At 43.7% G+C, this 20,243-nt stretch overlaps 1 protein-coding gene across 2 annotated transcripts in view; it reads right to left on the bottom strand.

The window, feature by feature from the left end:
* Positions 1–20,243, bottom strand: part of B3GLCT (beta 3-glucosyltransferase) — a 1,170,551-nt gene that overhangs the window by 35,339 nt on the left and 1,114,969 nt on the right. For both annotated transcript variants that reach the window (XM_063951761.1, XM_063951762.1), the window contains exon 12: positions 10,438–10,537. In XM_063951761.1, coding sequence (XP_063807831.1) covers positions 10,438–10,537 — 100 coding nt within the window. The remainder of the gene's footprint in view (positions 1–10,437; positions 10,538–20,243) is intronic.

Genomic DNA, 20,243 nt, shown 5'->3' with positions numbered 1-20,243 from the left:
GGGACGAGTCCTCAATTCTGCCCTGTCCATATGGAAGATCAGATAGGGGTTTTAACATGACAAAGCCGCCAATTCTGACACACGCCTAGCCGAAGCTAAGGCCAATAGCATGACCACTTTCCACGTGAGATATTTTTAAGTGGCTCAAACCAGTGGGATTTCAGGAAATCCAACACAACGTTAAGATCCCAAGGTGCCACTGGTGGCACAAAAGGAGGCTGAATATGCAGCACTCCCTTTACAAATGTCTGAACCTCAGGCAGTGAAGCCAGTTCTTTTTGAAAGAAAATGGATAGGGCCGAGATCTGAACCTTTATGGACCCTAATTTGAGGCCCATAGTCACACCTGACTGTAGGAAATGCAGAAAACGACCCAACTGGAAGTCCTCTGTAGGGGCCTTCCTGGCCTCACACCAAGCAACATATTTCCGCCATATGCGGTGATAATGCTTTGCTGTCACATCATTCCTAGCTCTTATCAGCGTAGGAATTACTTCATCCGGTATACCCTTTTCCGCTAGGATCCGGCGTTCAACCGCCATGCCGTCAAACGCAGCCGCGGTAAGTCTTGGAACAGACAGGGCCCCCTGCTGCAACAGGTCCTGTCTGAGAGGCAGAGGCCATGGGTCCTCTGTGACCATCTCTTGAAGTTCTGGGTACCAAGTCCTTCTTGGCCAATCCGGAACAATGAGTATCGTTCTCACTCCTCTTTTTCTTACTATTCTCAGTACCTTGTGTATGAGAGGAAGAGGAGGAAACACATATACCGACTGGAACACCCACGGAGTTAGCAGTGCGTCCACAGCTATCGCCTGAGGGTCCCTTGACCTGGCGCAATATTTTTTTAGCTTTTTGTTTAGGCGGGACGCCATCATGTCCACCTGTGGCCGTTCCCACCGATTTGCAATCTGCTCGAAGACTTCTTGATGAAGTCCCCACTCTCCCGGGTGGAGGCCGTGCCTGCTGAGGAAGTCTGCTTCCCAGTTGTCCACTCCCGGAATGAACACTGCCACAGTGCTTGTACGTGATTCTCCGCCCAACGAAGAACCCTTGTGGCTTCCGCCATCGCCACCCTGCTTCTTGTGCCGCCCTGTCGGTTTACATGGGCGACTGCCGTGATGTTGTCTGACTGAATCAGCACTGGTTGGTCTCGAAGCAGGGGCTCCGCTTGACTCAGGGCGTTGTATATGGCCCTTAATTCCAGTATGTTTATGTGCAGACGAGTCTCCTGACTTGACCACAGCCCCTGGAAGTTTCTTCCCTGAGTGACTGCCCCCCATCCGCGGAGGCTTGCATCCGTGGTCACCAGGACCCAGTCCTGTATGCCGAACCTGCGGCCCTCGAGAAGATGAGCACTCTGCAGCCACCACAGAAGAGACACCCTGGCCCTCGGGGACAGGGCGATCAGCCGATGCATCTGAAGATGCGATCCAGACCACTTGTCCAACAGATCCCACTGAAAGATCCTGGCGTGGAACCTGCCGAAAGGAATGGCTTTGTATGACGCTACCATCTTTCACAGGACTCGCGTGCAGTGATGCACAGACACCTGCTTTGGTTTCAGGAGATCCCTGACCATGGTCACTAACTCCTGAGCCTTCTCCTCCGGGAGAAATACCTTCTTCTGTTCTGTGTCCAGAATCATGCCCAGGAAGGGCAGACGCGTCGTAGGAATCAGCTGCGACTTTGGAATATTCAGAATCCAGCCGTGCCGTAGCAACACTTCCTGAGAGTGCACTACGCTGACCAACAACTGCTCTCTGGACCTCGCCTTTATGAGGAGATCGTCCAAGTACGGGATAACTGTAACTCCTTGCTTCCGGAGAAGTACCATCATCTCCGCCATTACCTTGGTAAAGACTCTCGGTGCCGTGGATAGACCAAACGGCAACGTCTGGAATTGGTAATGACAGTCCTGTACCACAAACCTGAGGTACTCCTGGTGAGGCGGATAAATGGGGACATGCAAGTACGCATCCTTGATGTCCAAAGATACCATAAAATCCCCCTCTTCCAGGCTGGCAATGACCGCTCTGAGCGATTCCATTTTGAACTTGAACTTTTTCATGTAAATGTTCAAGGATTTTAAATTTAGAATGGGTCTTACCGAACCGTCCGGTTTCGGTACCACAAACAGTGTGGAATAGTAACCCCTTCCCTGCTGAAGGGGGGGGTACCATTATTATCAATTGCTGGAGGTACAGCTTGTGAATAGCCGTCAGGACTATCTCCCTCCCCGTGGGAGAAGCTGGCAAGGCGGATTTGAGGTAACGGTGAGGGGGCGTCACTTCGAATTCCAGCTTGTATCCCTGAGATACAATTTGTATAGCCCAAGGATCCACTTGTGAGCGAACCCACTGGTTGCAGAAATTTCGGAAACGCGCCCCCACCGCTCCTGGCTCCGCCTGTGGAGCCCCAGCGTCATGCGGTGGACTTAGTGGAAGCAGGGGAGGACTTTTGTTACTGAGAACTGGCTGCATGGTGCAGCTTCTTTCCTCTACCCCTGCCTCTGGCAAGAAAGGATGCACCTCTGACTCTCTTGCTTTTTTGAGAACGAAAGGACTGCATTTGGTAATACGGTGCTTTCTTAGGCTGTGAGGAAACCTGTGGCAAGAAAGTCGACTTTCCAGCTGTCGCTGTGGATACGAGGTCCGAGAGACCGTCCCCAAACAATTCCTCACCCTTATAAGGCAAAACCTCCATGTGTTTTTTAGAGTCGGCATCCCCTGTCCATTGCCGAGTCCATAAGACCCTCCTGGCAGAAATGGACATTGCATTTATTCGAGAGCCCAGCAGGCAAATGTCCCTCTGGGCATCCCGCATATATAAGACGACGTCTTTAATATGGCTAAGTGTTAGCAATACGGTATCCCTGTCCAGGGTATCCAACCTCTCTGACAGAGTATCTGTCCATGCTGCAACAGCACTGCACATCCAAGCTGAAGCAATAGCCGGTCTCAGTAGAGTACCAGAGTGTGTATACACAGACTTCAAGATACCTTCCTGCTTCCTATCCGCAGGTTCCTTTAGGGCGGCCGTATCCTGAGACGGCAGGGCTACTCTTTTAGGGCCTTGTCAACCCTAGGGGAGGATTCCCATCGTAACCTATCCGTTGGCGGGAAAGGGTACACCATTAGTATTCTCTTGGGAATCACCACTTTCTTATCAGGGGAAGACCACGCTTCTTCACATAACTCATTTAATTCATGTGACGGGGGAAAAGTCACTGGCTGCTTTTTCTCCCCAAACATATTTACCCTCTTGTCAGAGACAGGGTCAGCCTCTGAAATGTGTAATACATTTTTCATTGCAATAATCATGTATCGGATGGCCTTAGTCATTTTGGGCTGTAATAGTGCCTCATCCTCGTCGACGCTGGAGTCGGACTCCGTGTCGACATCTGTGTCAACCAACTGAGATAGTGGGCGTTTTTGAGACGCTGACGGCCTCTGAGGCGCCTGGGCAGGCCTGGGTTAAGAGCCCGGCTGTCCCCCGGCAGCAACATAATCAAATCTCTTATGTAATGAGTTTACATTGTCATTTAAGACCTTCCACATATCCATCCAATCAGGTGTCGGCACCGACGGGGGCGACACCACATTTATCTGCACTTGCTCCGCCTCCATGTAACCCTCCTCATCAAACATGTCGACACAGCCGTACCGACACACAGCACACACACAGGGAATGCTCTGACTGAGGACAGGACCCCACAAGGTCTATGGGGAGACAGAGAAAGAGTATGCCAGCACACACCACAGCGCTATATACACAGGGATACACACTACCAGAAGTGAATTTTTCCCAATAGCTGCTGTATCAATACACCTTTTGCCTAAATTTATGTGCCCCCCCCCCTCTCTTTTTACTCTCTTAATGCCAGGAGACTGCAGGGGAGAGCCTGGGGAGCGTCCTTCCAGCGGAGCTGTGAAGAAAAATGGCGCTGGTGTGCTGAGGAAGAAGGCCCCGCCCCCTCAGCGGCGGGCTTCTGTCCCACTGTTTCTGACTAAAAAATGGCGGGGGTTTTACACATATACAGTCACAGACTGTATTATGTGTCTTTTTTATGCCAAAGGTATTCTTATTGCTGCCCAGGGCGCCCCCCCCCAGCGCCCTGCACCCTACAGTGACCGGAGTGTGTGGTGTGCAGTGGGAGCAATGGCGCACAGCTGCGGTGCTGTGCGCTACCTTAATGAAGACAGGAGTCTTCAGCCGCCGATTTCATCACCAACTTCTGATCTTCTGGCTCTGCGAGGGGGACGGCGGTGCGGCTCCGGGAACGGACGACCGAGGACCTTTGCCTGTGTTCGAACCCTCTGGAGCTAATGGTGTCCAGTAGCCTAAGAAGCGCAACCTATCTGTGAACAGGTACGTTTGCTTCTCTCCCCTCGTTCCCACGTAGCAGTGAGTCTGTTGCCAGCAGATCTTACTGAAAATAAAAAACCTAACATTACTTTCTTTACTAGCAGGCTCAGGAGAGCCCACTAGGTGCATCCAGCTCTGGCCGGGCACAGATTCTAACTGAGGTCTGGAGGAGGGGCATAGAGGGAGAAGCCAGTGCACACCAGATAGTACCTAATCTTTCTTTTATGGTGCCCAGTCTCCTGCGGAGCCCGTCTATTCTCCATGGTCCTTACGGAGTCCCCAGCATCCACTAGGACGTCAGAGAAATAAATAACAATTTATTTTAATTGTGGGTCAATAACCTATAAACGGGATGTAGTTATGTGACCGGTAGTCAGGAGACCACCAATCACAACACCTCCCCTTACATCCCGCTCCCTGAAAATCCCGACGGGGACTACTATAGAGTGGGAATAGAACCTGTGGTGATCGCAGGTTGCCACCGAGCTGGCACGGGGCTTCTTGCGCTCGCCCCCCCCCCCCCCCACTCTGCTGCCGGGATCCTGAAGGAGGTATGCTGACCAGCGGTCACGCATACCCGACCCCCTATAAACATATCTCCTAAAGGTCCCACTTTGGACAGGGCAGGCCTGGATTTGGTGGACTGATCCGCAATTAGGAGTGGCATCCCAATTTGCAGGGGAGTATTCTGCACAAACACTGTGGGAGTGAAAGAATCAGACTTCTGAATCTTGGGATTTATGTATAAATATCATGTAAAACTGTATAGCCTATTGTATTAATCATTAATTACATTACAGAATTATACTGTATATACTTTCATTTAGCATGTCCTTCACCTTATACCAAAGTCAGGACAGAAGCAACAGAACTGCACATCTATTCCCTGCGCTGAGCTTTGTGACAATGACTTAACATGCTCACTGACCCTTACCCAAGTGCAGATAAGAATACATATTATAAGCCTAAATGTAATCTGGAAAATGTATTTTAAGAATTATGAGCTATTTAAACAGAAAACATCAGTGCTTTGGAAAGGTCTTTACGGTCATTATAATGCACATTTAAGAGATGACATTTAATGTAACTTTCAGAGAAGTGAATGCATAAATGTAATTTCTAGCCATCTACAAGATTAAGCTCTTCCCAACAACTTTGGGCACTACTTCAGTCTGTTTTGCAAATGAATCTTGTGATTATTCACATGACGAATACGTACAGGCAGCTACAGGCCTAATGCTGTGTTCATCTCAGCTACATCTACACTTACACTACCGCTTAATGGGTGAATTTATGAATATGGGCAAAGACAGGGCCAGATTAAGATTTGTTGTGGCCCCTGGGTGGTCTCTATTATATATAGATACTGTACTATGACCGCTTACACTATTTGCCTGCTGTGCTTTATTCTTTGTGTGGAGTGCCAACTGCTTTTTTCCCTATACATTGCACCGGATGGTGGGTGTGTGGCACCCGGAATGCTGCTATAACACTACTGTGAGTGCCGGACTTGATTATATAGATATATATATATATATATACACACACACACACACACACATACATACATATATATACACACACACACATATATATATATACACACACACACACACACACACACACACACACAGGTTGAGCATCCCTTATCCAAAATGCTTGGGACCAGAGGTATTTTGGATATCGGATTTTTCCGTATTTTGGAATAATTGCATACCATAATGAGATATCATGGTGATGGGACCCAAGTCTAAGCACAGAATGTACTTATTTTACATATACACCTTATACACACAGCCGGAAGGTAATTTTAGCCAATATTTTTTGTAACTTTGTGCATTGAACAAAGTGTATCTACATTTACACAATTCATTTATGTTTCATATACACCTTATACACACAGCCTGATGGTCATTTAATACAATATTTTTTAATAGCTTTGTGTATTAAACAAAGTTTGTGTACATTGGGCCAACAAAAATCAAAGGTTTCACTATCTCACTCTCACTCAAAAAAGTCCGTATTTCGAAATATTCCGTATTTCGGAATATTTGGATATGGGATACTCAACCTATATATATATATATATATATATATGTATATGCAAAGAAAAGGGTTCTCTTGGGAGCTTGACCACCACAGATATCTTATATTATAAAATCATTTATTAAAACAACATGTTATATATATACTTCCATAACATGAATAACAGGATCACACATGTCACTTGAGTAATAGCTGTAATAGCTGTGAGGTGGACCTTGAGACAACACGCCAGGGTTTGATCGGATAATACTTTTTGATTCCATCAGGATTGCCCTTTTATATTTGTGAAGTCCAGACAGGAGTTTTTGGAAGGAAACACACGGATGTACTACTGATTTACTTCGGCCAACATCCATAATTTGATGGTCTATTAGTATCTACAGGAACACACTCTCAGCGAGTTCATGCTCTGTTTGTTTTTCTTTTGGTGAAGCCATTCTTTGATGTGCACCCCTGATGAAGTCCTAACGGACGAAACGCGTTGGGTTTCAACGATTGTGCGTTTCCATGAATTGGTGAATAGATCATACATGCTTATTCGTGTTGAGGAATAAGTACTTCACCGAATGATTGAAAACATCTTGCAATAGATTATTACAAATGAATGTATTACTCAAGTGACATGTGTGATCCTGTTATTCATGTTATGGAAGTATATATATAACATGTTGTTTTAATAAATGATTTTATAATATAAGATATCTGTGGTGGTCAAGCTCCCAAGAGAACCCTTTTCTTTGCCTATTCTATGTGTAGTACTCCTTCTGACAGGGGGTATTTCTCAGTGGTTTGAGCTATCAGATTATAGCGCAATTAAGGGGTCTTAATTCCTTTTTTTCCCAATATCTATCTATCTATCTATCTACAGTATATATATATATATATATATATATACACACATACGAACACACACACACCGCAATGTCTGCACTGAGCAGGAGGGGCTAGGAGTGGGTATGCCTGGACAGCAGATAAAAAGCTGGGAGGGAGCACAGGCGCTGCGCCGTCATGCTGGGATACTCACTGTATAATGGGCGGGGGGGGGGAACGCACTAAGGGGTCTATTCATGAAGCAGTGAGAAGACTGGAGAAGCGAGCATGTGGAGAAGTTGCCCATGGCAACCAATCAGCTGCTCCGTACACTTGTACAGTATGCAAATTATAAATGTTACTTCAATGCTGATAGGTTGCCATGGGCAACATCTCCATTGGCTCAGTTCTCCACACTTTTCACTGCTTCATGAATAGATCCCTAAGTGGAATCTCCTTGTCCTTTTACTGAGCTGGGCCCAATAGCAGAGCATCGAAGGAGAGCAGCGGCAGCGGGAGGAAGGACTCCGGAGTTTGGTACACAGCGCCCTACCGTCTGTTGTCACTGCAAGAGCATCGAGACTTGCGGACAGCCTGTAGGGGTGCATTCCGTAGCATCTCTGCCTTCCGCTCCCCGGCCGCCGCAGCTGCTGCTGCTGGCGAGGACCACAGAGGAGACCTGGAGTGCATGCAGCAATATGCTATTCTGTCCTCCATTAATATAGTATTTGTGGGGACTGTGTGGGGGCACCCTATAATTCAGCCCTGGGCAAAGATCTGCATTTATTTCTAAGCATGCAATGCGCTGCACTTGCAGTGTAGAATATAGACATACAGTGTCTGAGTTGCACGCAGCTCCATATGCGCAGTAACGAGCAGGCGAATTTTGCGTATCTCTCTGGTGCTTATGAGCTGGATGCATCTCGGCCGCTTCTCTCAGTCTATGAAATGGGACTTTTTTGGTGTTAGCTGGCTATTTGCATGCAAGAGAACCATCTTGTTGCAGTGTGGTGGCAAGGCAGCCTGAATTGTGTCTTGCAAATGCACAGGTAATGCTTATATCAGACAGATCCTAGAATCCAATATACTGTAGGTAGAAGTCCTGATAACAGTGATGACAGCAGCGCCTATGAATGGAAAATGCACATATAGTTGCAGTAGCATTCCATTAGCAACAAATCCGCACTCCAAATGCAGCTACATACGGAGCTGTACGTAACTTAGAAATGTTTCTTTTAATTGGAAATTAGGGAATATTATAATAAACATTATATTGTACAGATGTATTAATGTATAAAGCTGGTCAGGTTTTTGTGTTGAGGCCTGTATCAGACGCTTGCGCTCATCACATTCCAACATCAATATCACTGATTTTTCTATGCAATACCTAAGACGACTTGGTATTTTCTTAAAATACTGTACGAAGTGTGTTTTGCTCATTCTAACACATCAAATAAAATGTAACTAAAATTGCCTAAATTGTTTAGTGTTTTTATTTCAAGACAGTGAACCATTATTTTATTTATTTTTTATAAACACAATTAAATACTTTTACGCTTCGGTTAATTCACCAGATTTGTTAAAAATCTACACTTAAAAGTAATACATTTTTTTTCTCATTTTCACGATCTCGATTTGATCACTAACCATGTGTACGAATAATATCACAGCCCAACAAAGACTTCCATTTTTTGAAAAACTGGGAAATATACTACATTAAATGAGGGAACTATTTTTATTTTTTTAATAGACAGAGTTGGGCTCATCCTCCACAGATCCAGAGGGCGAGACAGACTTCTCAAAGAAAGTGGAGGTTTTACATTAACGTATAGATTAATTAATGCCTTAGTCATTCTTTATTTAACATTCTATTACATTTATGTGTATTTTACTCTTCGCATACCTTCTAGCCGTGAAAATATAAGAGGGCATAGGAATCGTTAAAGTTTTGAATAAGTACAAAAACTCCGGGGAGCATGTTCATTTTAACAGCATTGCTACAACCTACTGTATCTAGAATATGCAGAGTAGTAGTTTAGGAAAGACCTCTAAAACACTTAATTATAATTTCCGGATCTAAGTCTTCTGAGATAATTGATGTCGTTTTTGATGCAATTTAAAGTAAGTATTTTATTGTTCGTTACACCTGAGATGAAAAAGCCCAACTTGTTTTTTAAAGGATTGATTTAATATCCATAATGCTTACTCTTTGAGGAGGTTGGGGAGTGATGAAGCTGGATCTGCTATCAATAAGGAAATCATCCACGTCAAGAGATTTTATGCTTTGCTATTTCCACTCTAATAGACAGATTTTGTGGATTACAGTGTATTTTTGTGGCTAGCATCTCAATTAGTCGCACAAGAATCAATGGAGAGGGGGCACTCTTGCAATGATATCGGTCTATAACTCCGCTTACGAATTGTACTTTAAAAAAAAAAAAAAATTAATAAATGTGTGTTTTGGAACTAGAAGTAGAACATTGATTATAAATCAATCAATCAATCAATATCAACCTTTAAAAAATTTCCCCCCAGTAGTCAAAAGTGTGTAGTGTTCGCATATAGTTTCAGAAAAACATTTGCCATTAAACAAGAGTTAGTGCAAGTTTTACAAGGTTGGAGACCTGGTCAAGCATAAATGTTCATAATAATCTCAAAATCCTATTAGAACTTCAGTAAGATCCTACGTAGTGCAGAAAGTAACTTTAGGGCCATTCAGAGAACATACAGAGATTTGTCGAAGCCTTAAGGCCACCTAGATCTAACAGCGGATGGATGATAGAGAAGCCCAACAGGGTGAAGCGCGTTGTGAGAACTCTAAACTAGTTTGTGCATGTGTCAATTTTGTGTGTACATTTTCATTTTTTTCATTTTTTTGTACAACACTAAATCAAGGAAGAAAATAAAATGTTATTACCAATTTGGACTGTGAACAAGAAAGATTTAATTTTACATTTAATAAAATGGTGAACTTAAACATGCAACTGCCACATCAAATGTTGTTAACCCAGTAAATGAATGGAGACATTTTATTTGGCACAATGCATAATAAAAGCACAGACAGAAGCACAAGTTTGTATTTTTCTGTCAAATAATGTCTCCAAACGCATGAAGAATTAGAGACATTCGAGTGCTGATGGATTGAATTGTCTAAAAATACTGTATATGAAGAAAAAACACATGGTGGAAAAATAAGAAAAACATTCTGAAACATACCTGATTAGTGTATCATCATCCACTATGACCAGCCAATGTTTCTGTGAAATTTTAGACTTTAAAAAATGTTCCAGAATAGCAAACGTTTTTCCACAGTGTCCTAAAAATGATAATTAAATAAAGTTACAATTTAAATGCCAACAACCTTTCAAAACATTATATTACTCTAGATACTGTTTCCTGCGACCAGTCAGATAAACAGTGTTAGCAGCAGCAGGGAAGGGAAACTTCCCTCCGCTACTGCTCACAGAGGTCCCTCTGCCTACCTGCACCCTACCCTCAATGTTGCTGTGCTGCCGATCACTGCTGATCGGTCAGCACGGCAGGACCCCCCACCCAGCAGCTGCAGACAGTGGCAGCAGCTGGGAAAGTGTAAACCAACACCCACAAGCCTCCCTCCTGTGTACCTGGCAGCTGTCTTGGGTGTAAAAGTAACATTGCGATGTTCTGATGTTACCGATCTTCCCGACCGATGTTCTGATGTTTGAGAAAATTTTATTTTTAAATATAGAAAAAAAAAAATTTTCTTTATTTTAAGTAAAATCATTTTGGATAAGGTTAACTTCATGTTCTTTACCTAATTCACTCATAAAGAAAAAAAATTGAGAGTTTTTTTGGGAAAAAAAAGTCAGTTAAGTGGTTAAGGCATAAAAATATAAAAATGTTTTCAACTGGGCATTCCAATAATATTGATGTTTTTTTTTTTAAATTCGATTTATCTAAATTCAGATAATTGCCAACAGACCTAGCCAACTGCCAAGATAGCTCAATGACCAGACTGCATAATCTGTTATTTTAATTACAGTAATCTCATTGGTCTCGATCAGTAACAGTCATACTGTATTACTATTACGGTTATTAAATTACTGAAATGTGTAAATTTGTTAAAACTTGGCAACCAATCAACAATTGCCCTGTACTGTATTGGTTTAACGCACATCTGATAATAACAACAAATGTTTTATTGGCAGCTATGATTTTAATGCAGATTTCTCCCTTTTTTTGAATAAGAATATTACATTTCTTCTACTCTTTCAAGAAAAAGAAGCAATGAAAATTACAATGAAGTGAACAGTGGGAATAGCTGATTACATTGTTAGCAACCAGATTAATGGTTACTTAAATGGGAGAATGCTTTTTCAAATAAAAGGTGTTTTTATCTTTTAAAGATTTATATGATGCCGTGGAAAACTCGTACAATTAATTTTGTGTCGTGTTTGGGAAAATGTGTTATGATATGTTGAAATTCCATTACTATTTTTTGTTCTGTTGTGACTATTCATCTTGGTGTTATGGCTATAACTTGAAGCATTAGTTTACATGTTTTAATTGGCATGGTTCATTGAGGATGCCATCAGGCTTACAAAATGTTGCGGCACTATAAACATACTTTATGAATCATTTATGAAGGTTTATTCTTATTCAGTAATATTTTGAGCACCAGTTAAGTAAGCTGAATTGCTTTACGAGTAAAAAAAAATAAAATGGGAAAATGCTATATACATTTTACAAAAACATTTCTATGAATTCAGATTTAGTGTTTTCTCATGATTTATTACATATAAATCCTCTTTTGCAAGAAAGCTAAATGTTACAATGCATCCCTTTAAACACACTTGTCTGCCTAGTTTAGTGCTACTTCATCAGGAATGCATTTAAAAATGAGAGCATCAAAAAAGCTGTATGGCAATCAAAACGTGTGTACTTGTGTCATTCCCCATTAATACAGTCAACAGTTTGTGGAGTATAAATTTTTGAGGAAGACGCTGAACAGCCGGAGAGACGGAAAGGCGGGGAAATGCGTCAAGGAGCTTTCTAACAACCCAGTGTTGGTGTTTGCTCTTAAACCTGAAGCGAAGTATCGCTTACTTACACTACACATTGCCCCTACTGATTCAGTGTGGATGATTAGAGATCATTCGATTAATCGGATATTACCAGAAGCTGGAAGGCTGCACTGCTATGGGTCTCCTCTGATCATCTGCATTATTGGATGTCACCAGCAGTCAGGAGGTACAGCAAATCCCTATTATAAACTTATAGCCCAAAGAGACATGCATATTGTTATTTGATCCATACTGTATATACTGGATTTTAAACCATGTATTTCCCTGCAAAGTGCTGATTCATGTTTATAAGTAAAGCAAAAAAGCAAGCAACTGGGCAAAACCATGTTGCACTGCAGGTGGGGCAGATGTAACTGCCAGGGGTGTAGCCAGAACTTTGTTGGCTCCATAGCAACATTTTGAAGGGGCCCCCGTACCAATGCTTCAAGAGACACACTTCTCTGCGGCAGTTGTTAATTTTATGCCCTTTAATAGTGCCCTAGTTCATTTTCTGAACCATAGTAGTCTTATTTAATGTTATGCCCCATAGTAGTGCCCTAGTTTCTTTTATGAATCGCAGTAGTGCTTAAATTCACCCTATGTCACAATTCAGAGCTGCCAGTACACATTATGCTGCACAGTATCCCCAATTCACATTATGATATATAGTGCTCCCCCCGTTCATATTGTACCTCATTACAGTGCCCTGGTTCATTTTATAGAACATTAAAATGCCCTCCAGTTCATTTTATATCACACTACAATGAGCAGGTCCAGGGGTTGCAGGCCCTAAGAAAAAAGTTGAAAGGACCCGTACGTACCACCCAATGGTGAAAAATGTATATAACACATGTAACTGTGACAGGAAAGGTGGGCCCCTCTCAGCTCTGGGCCCCATAGCAGCTGCACTGCCTGCACCTGTGGTAGCTACGCCCTTGCTGATACCATAAAATGTGAACAGAAGAAATTATTCATATTTTGAACGGGGGGAATCATTACTATTGTTTTGAAAGGAAGTAATGAGCATTAGTATTTTGAGAGTAGCTGCCAGAATGAAGAGGCATGAGGTGGGATAATGTGTGCTTAGAAAGTGCAGTTCTGTCTCTACTGGTTCTATTATGTATGTGTATTTATGATGGTATGTTTAACCTTTTACTGACCACTTATTTTATTTAGATTAGTTAAATATGTTTGATACAGTCTGTTCTATAGATCATCTATAGTGTTAATTACTAGTACTGTATTCCATACACTAAAAAGTGTTTAAAAAAACTAATGTGTACATATATGTTCCAGGGTCAGTACTGTTTCAACTATTACTCCCTCAGATTCCCACACTTCAAAACCCCCCTCTAGAAATTCTGCATTTGCCCCTGGAGTGGTGCGGGGATGTGCCACACTGAAAGGCAGCCCTGTTTAGGCAGGTGTGTTGTGTACAGCAAAATTACCTATATTACAGGTGATTGGTTAGATTTGGTATTTAATTCTGTGAAGGAGGAGAATAGCACACAGGGCTAGATGCATCGTCGATTGGACAGTGATAAAATGGAGAGAGAAAAAGTAATAGTCAATCAGCTCCTAACTGTCATGTTATAGGCTGTGTTTTAAAAATTATACTGTACTTAGGAGCTGACTGGCTGCTACTATTCCGCTCTCCATTTTATCAGTCTGAAAGCGCTGATGCATCTCGCACACTATTCCTGGCCTTGAAAAAGATCCCAGTAACGCGTTGGAATTTGTGTGCACTATCCGGTAGATGGTGAAGGATTCTGGAGCCATTGCCTGACTGGGAGCTATGCCGTGGTTGTGCTCCGGGATACCCGCAGGTATTTCCTTAAACTTCTATACAGAGAGCTAATTTACGTAGGTTTTCATGTACAGTTGGTAATTGCACCTTTATTATTCACCCCATCTTATGGAATGCTTATCTTTTATGTGTGTTGTTTATACCTTTATACTTAAAAAAAAACCTGCATGTTTAGATTAAAACATACTACACTGGGGAGCCTATACAGTATGGAACACATCTGAGATGCGATCGCATACTGACCTGTACTAATTTAGCAAAACTGCAATTGAAGCTGAATATGGTCCAAAATATGTTTTTGTCTCTCATGAAGTTTATACATCTGATTATAATGGCTGCAAGGTGCCTGCCCAGAGCGTTCTTTGGATGCCCCAGGCAGCTTAGCAGCAGTGCTAGAAGGCACCCTGCAAGCCACATGCAGGTGCCATGGGGTATCGATGGTGCCATCCACACCATCCCCCCGATAGTTATGAACTTAATTCCTACACTTAGGGTAAGATGTAATACTAAACCTTGGAGAGAGATAAAGTACCAGCCAATCAGCTCATAACTGCCATGTTACAGGCTGTGTATGAAAAAAACAGGAGCTGATTGGCCGGCACTTTATCTCTCCCCACTTTCTCTCTCTCCTTGGCTTAGTACATCTTCCCTTTGGGTTGATACCTGGAATCATCATCAGTGCAGACTTGCAACAGCCAGCAAATGTAATGCCTGAAAACAGGCGTTTTTACGCTTACATCCAATGTTGCACAGACCGCAATTGTATCGACATGCTCTCACTTACAGATGGGTCCTCCATTATCTTGACTGACTGAGGCGTTAGTCACGATCAGGCATATGCAGCATGCCTGGGCGCAAGGAGGCGGACCTAGTGGAAGGGAGGCGCACAGAGCGTTTGGCGTTACCTTTGAGTGTAATACCTAAGATCATCCACCAGATGTCGCTTTTTTAAATCACCAATGCACAAGCGTGTGGTGTCCATTAAAATATAATACTGAACTACAGCGTAAGAACTATACTTGACTGGTGCGTCTCATTACGCTACATTATGCTACAGTATGTCATACAGTCTATAATAGTATATACAGTACAGATGCAAATAGTACAGCATATACAGATGCAAACGAATGTGTTTGATACAGTATGGTCTATTGATGTTAGGGATATGTGAGTGTCCAAATCCCGTAGTATTAAGTATAATTGGGAGAGATAAAAGCTCCTCCCTAAGTTCCTGGATGTCAAATCACTGTATGTATAGTTTATACAGACGCAAATGAACGTGTTAAAACACTTGTGTATGCAGACACAACTAATGTGTGAAAGGAATAATGTAGCTCATTGACTTTACAGTATGTACAGTGCACGAAATGAGCGCCCGAGTCCCCTAACGGCATAAACGAACACCAATGGGAAGGAATCGCTCTTTGCAGTACTTTTACAGATGAACTTGTGAATCTTCCATGCAGTGTCGTGGGCTAGCGATGAAGGCTCCCGCCTGCCACGCTGAGAGTCCCGGGTTCGATTCCTAAAGTGCCAATCTTTCTTTTTTTGTGTGTTCCTGTGACATTCACTTTATTATTATCTTTTCTGTGTAATCCATTGTAAAACATTCAATGGAAGGATGCACACAGGTTTCAGACAAATCGGGGTAAATCTGCAGGAGCAACTCATTCGCTATCTAAAATATACAGCGGTAATGAGCACCTATAGACATACCAGTAAATATAAATTAGTGTATTCTGACGCAACTAACTGTTCGAGCAACACAGTACTGTAGAACGTCGGCGTTAGAGAATCTGTGTTGTACGTTACAAGCTGTTCGTGCTAATTAGTACACTAATAGAACATACTGTACAGAGATACTAAGGGCGGTGATTTGGCATCCAGGAACTTAGGGGGAGCTTTTATCTCGCTCCATTACACATAGAAAGATTAATCTTGCAGCTGTACATTACAAGCTGTTCGTGCTAATTAGTACACTAATAGAACATTGACGGTATTGTGGAAAGCTACCTGCAGCGGTAATTATCTATCCATTATCTCCTCCCCTCAGTCTGCTCTCCCAACCCGGAGCGGTGACGTCCTCACCACCGGAGCAAGAAGGGAATCCACAGAGCGTCCAGTGATCACCGCCGCTGCTAGCGGGAGAGACGCTAGCACTAGCAGTATCTGGAGGGAGACGGAGGTTGCATCTTAAAATGGACCGGGTTCATTTGCCAACAGAGACTATCTATACCGCTCAGCGAGGGTAAGATCGAACATGCACACAGCGCTCAGTATTTAGCCAGGATGCCGGCTCCGTGTCAATTTCAAAACAGTATAGACTCTTTTCAGTCAAAAAGCCCATGGATCCACAAATGTTTTTATACTGATTGTTGCAAATTTCCAGCATTAGCAACAACTTTGGAGTGGTTGATATATTGTTTCCACTCAGATTTTAACTATAAGCATTTTCAGCAGCTGAAATTTATGTTGTATGTGTCACTCTAAATTAGATAGAGATATGTTATCTGTATGTGTATTTTAATAAAGTCCAGTATATTTATTCAAAGGCAGAGGTCTCCTAGCAATTTATGTGTGCAGCCTATTACACTGATAGTATTATCACTTTTTAGATATTTTATATACATACATTTTTAAATATACCTATACCCTAAGCGCAGTGCTTTTCTTTGGATTTTATACTGTACAGAGATACTAAGGACGGTGATTTGGCATCCAGGAACTTAGGGAGGAGCATTTATCTCTCTCCATTGTAATCTTTCTAAGTATAACGGAGAGAGATAAAAGCTCCCCATAAGTTCCTGGATGCCAAATCACCGTCCTTAGTATCTCTGTACAGTATGTTCTATTAGTGTACTAATTAGCACGAACAGCTTGTAATGTACAACACAGATTCTCACAACACAGATTCTCTAATGCAGACGATCTACAGTACTGTGTTGCTCGAACAGTTAGTTGCGTCAGAATATACTAATTTATATTTACTGGTATGTCTACAGGTGCTCATTACTGCTGTGTAGATAGCGAATGAGTCTCTCCTGCAGATTTACACCAATATGTGTGAAACCTGTGCGCACACTTCCATTGAATGTTTTACAATGGATTACATAGAAAAAATAATAATAAAGTGAATGTCACAGGAACACACAAAAAATAAGAATTTACTTACCGATAATTCTATTTCTCGTAGTCCGTAGTGGATGCTGGGGACTCCGTCAGGACCATGGGGATAGCGGCTCCGCAGGAGACAGGGCACAAAAGTAAAAGCTTTAGGATCAGGTGGTGTGCACTGGCTCCTCCCCCTATGACCCTCCTCCAAGCCTCAGTTAGGATACTGTGCCCGGACGAGCGTACACAATAAGGAAGGATTTTGAATCCCGGGTAAGACTCATACCAGCCACACCAATCACACTGTACAACCTGTGATCTGAACCCAGTTAACAGCATGATAACAGCGGAGCCTCTGAAAAGATGGCTCACAACAATAATAACCCGATTTTTGTAACAATAACTATGTACAAGTATTGCAGACAATCCGCACTTGGGATGGGCGCCCAGCATCCACTACGGACTACGAGAAATAGAATTATCGGTAAGTAAATTCTTATTTTCTCTGACGTCCTAAGTGGATGCTGGGGACTCCGTCAGGACCATGGGGATTATACCAAAGCTCCCAAACGGGCGGGAGAGTGCGGATGACTCTGCAGCACCGAATGAGAGAACTCCAGGTCCTCCTCAGCCAGGGTATCAAATTTGTAGAATTTTTCAAACGTGTTTGCCCCTGACCAAGTAGCAGCTCGGCAAAGTTGTAAAGCCGAGACCCCTCGGGCAGCCGCCCAAGATGAGCCCACCTTCCTTGTGGAATGGGCATTTACATATTTTGGCTGTGGCAGGCCTGCCACAGAATGTGCAAGCTGAATTGTACTACACATCCAACTAGCAATCGTCTGCTTAGAAGCAAGAGCACCCAGTTTGTTGGGTGCATACAGGATAACAGCAAGTCAGTTTTCCTGACTCCAGCCGTCCTGGAAACCTATATTTTCAGGGCCCTGACAACATCTAGCAACTTGGAGTCCTCCAAGTCCCTAGTAGCCGCAGGTACCACAATAAGCTGGTTCAGGTGAAACGCTGACACCACCTTAGGGAGAAACTGGGGACGAGTCCGCAGCTCTGCCCTGTCCGAATGGACAATCAGATATGGGCTTTTGTGAGACAAAGCCGCCAATTCTGACACTCGCCTGGCCGAGGCCAGGGCCAACAGCATGGTCACTTTCCATGTGAGATATTTCAAATCCACAGATTTGAGCGGTTTAAACCAATGTGATTTGAGGAATCCCAGAACTACGTTGAGATCCCACAGTGCCACTGGAGGCACAAAAGGGGGTTGTATATGCAGTACTCCCTTGACAAACTTCTGGACTTCAGGAACTAGAGCCAATTCTTTCTGGAAGAAAATCGACAGGGCCGAAATTTGAACCTTAATGGACCCCAATTTGAGGCCCATAGACACTCCTGTTTGTAGGAAATGCAGGAATCGACCGAGTTGAAATTCCTCCGTGGGGGCCTTCCTGGCCTCACACCATGCAACATATTTTCGCCAAATGCGGTGATAATGTTGTGCGGTCACCTCCTTCCTGGCTCTGACCAGGGTAGGGATGACCTCTTCCGGAATGCCTTTTTCCCTTAGGATCCGGCGTTCAACCGCCATGCCGTCAAACGCAGCCGCGGTAAGTCTTGGAACAGACATGAACCTTGCTGAAGCAAGTCCCTTCTTAGTATCTCTTGAAGTTCCGGGTACCAAGTCCTTCTTGGCCAATCCGGAGCCACGAGTATAGTTCTTACTCCTCTCCGTCTTATAATTCTCAGTACCTTGGGTATGAGAGGCAGAGGAGGGAACACATACACCGACTGGTACACCCACGGTGTTACCAGAGCGTCCCAGCTATTGCCTGAGGGTCTCTTGACCTGGCGCAATACCTGTCCAGTTTTTTGTTCAGACGGGACGCCATCATGTCCACCTTTGGTCTTTCCCAACGGTTCACAATCATGTGGAAGACTTCCAGATGAAGTCCCCACTCTCCCGGGTGGAGGTCGTTACTGCTGAGGAAGTCTGCTTCCCAGTTGTCCACTCCCGGAATGAACACCGCTGACAGTGTTATCACATGATTTTTCGCCCAGCGAAGAATCCTTGCTGCCATTGCCCTCCTGCTTCTTGTGCCGCCCTGTCTGTTTACGTGGGCGACTGCCGTGATGTTGTCCGACTGGATCAGCACCGGTTGACTTTGAAGCAGAGGTCTTCCTAGGCTCAGAGCATTGTAAATTGCCCTTAGCTCCAGTATATTTATGTGGAGAGAAGTCTCCAGACTTGACCACACTCCTTGGAAATTTCTTCCCTGTGTGACTGCTCCCCAGCCTCTCAGGCTGGCATCCGTGGTCACCAGAACCCAGTCCTGAATGCCGAATGTGCTGCCCTCTAGTAGATGAGCACTCTGCAGCCACCACAGAAGAGACACCCTTGTCCTTGGAGACAGGATTATCCGCTGATGCATCTGAAGATGCGATCCGGACCATTCGTCCAGCAGATCCCACTGAAAAATTCTTGCGTGAAATCTGCCGAATGGAATCGCTTCGTAAGAAGCCACCATTTTTCCCAGGACTCTTGTGCATTGATGCACTGACACTTGGCCTGGTTTTAGGAGGTTTCTGACTAGCTCGGATAACTCCCTGGCTTTCTCCTCCGGGAGAAACACCTTTTTCTGGACTGTGTCCAGAATCATCCCTAGGAACAGCAGACGTGTCGTCGGAAAAAGCTGCGATTTTGGAATATTTAGAATCCACCCGTGCTGTCGTAGAACTACTTGAGATAGTGCTACTCCGACCTCCAACTGTTCTCTGGACCTTGCCCTTATCAGGAGATCGTCCAAGTAAGGGATAATTAAGACGCCTTTTCTTTGAAGAAGGATCATCATTTCGGCCATTACCTTGGTAAAGACCGGGGTGCCGTGGACAATCCAAACGGCAGCGTCTGAAACTGATAGTGACAGTTCTGTACCACGAACCTGAGGTACCCTTGGTGAGAAGGGCAAATTGGGACATGGAGGTAAGCATCCTTGATGTCCAGGGACACCATATAGTCCCCTTCTTCCTGGTTCGCTATCACTGCTCTGAGT

The sequence above is a fragment of the Pseudophryne corroboree genome, chromosome 2, assembly GCF_028390025.1.
Source record: "Pseudophryne corroboree isolate aPseCor3 chromosome 2, aPseCor3.hap2, whole genome shotgun sequence".
Taxonomy (NCBI): domain Eukaryota; kingdom Metazoa; phylum Chordata; class Amphibia; order Anura; family Myobatrachidae; genus Pseudophryne; species Pseudophryne corroboree.
Note: the sequence above shows the minus strand (reverse complement) of the source record. Positions and strands in the feature narration are given on the sequence as shown.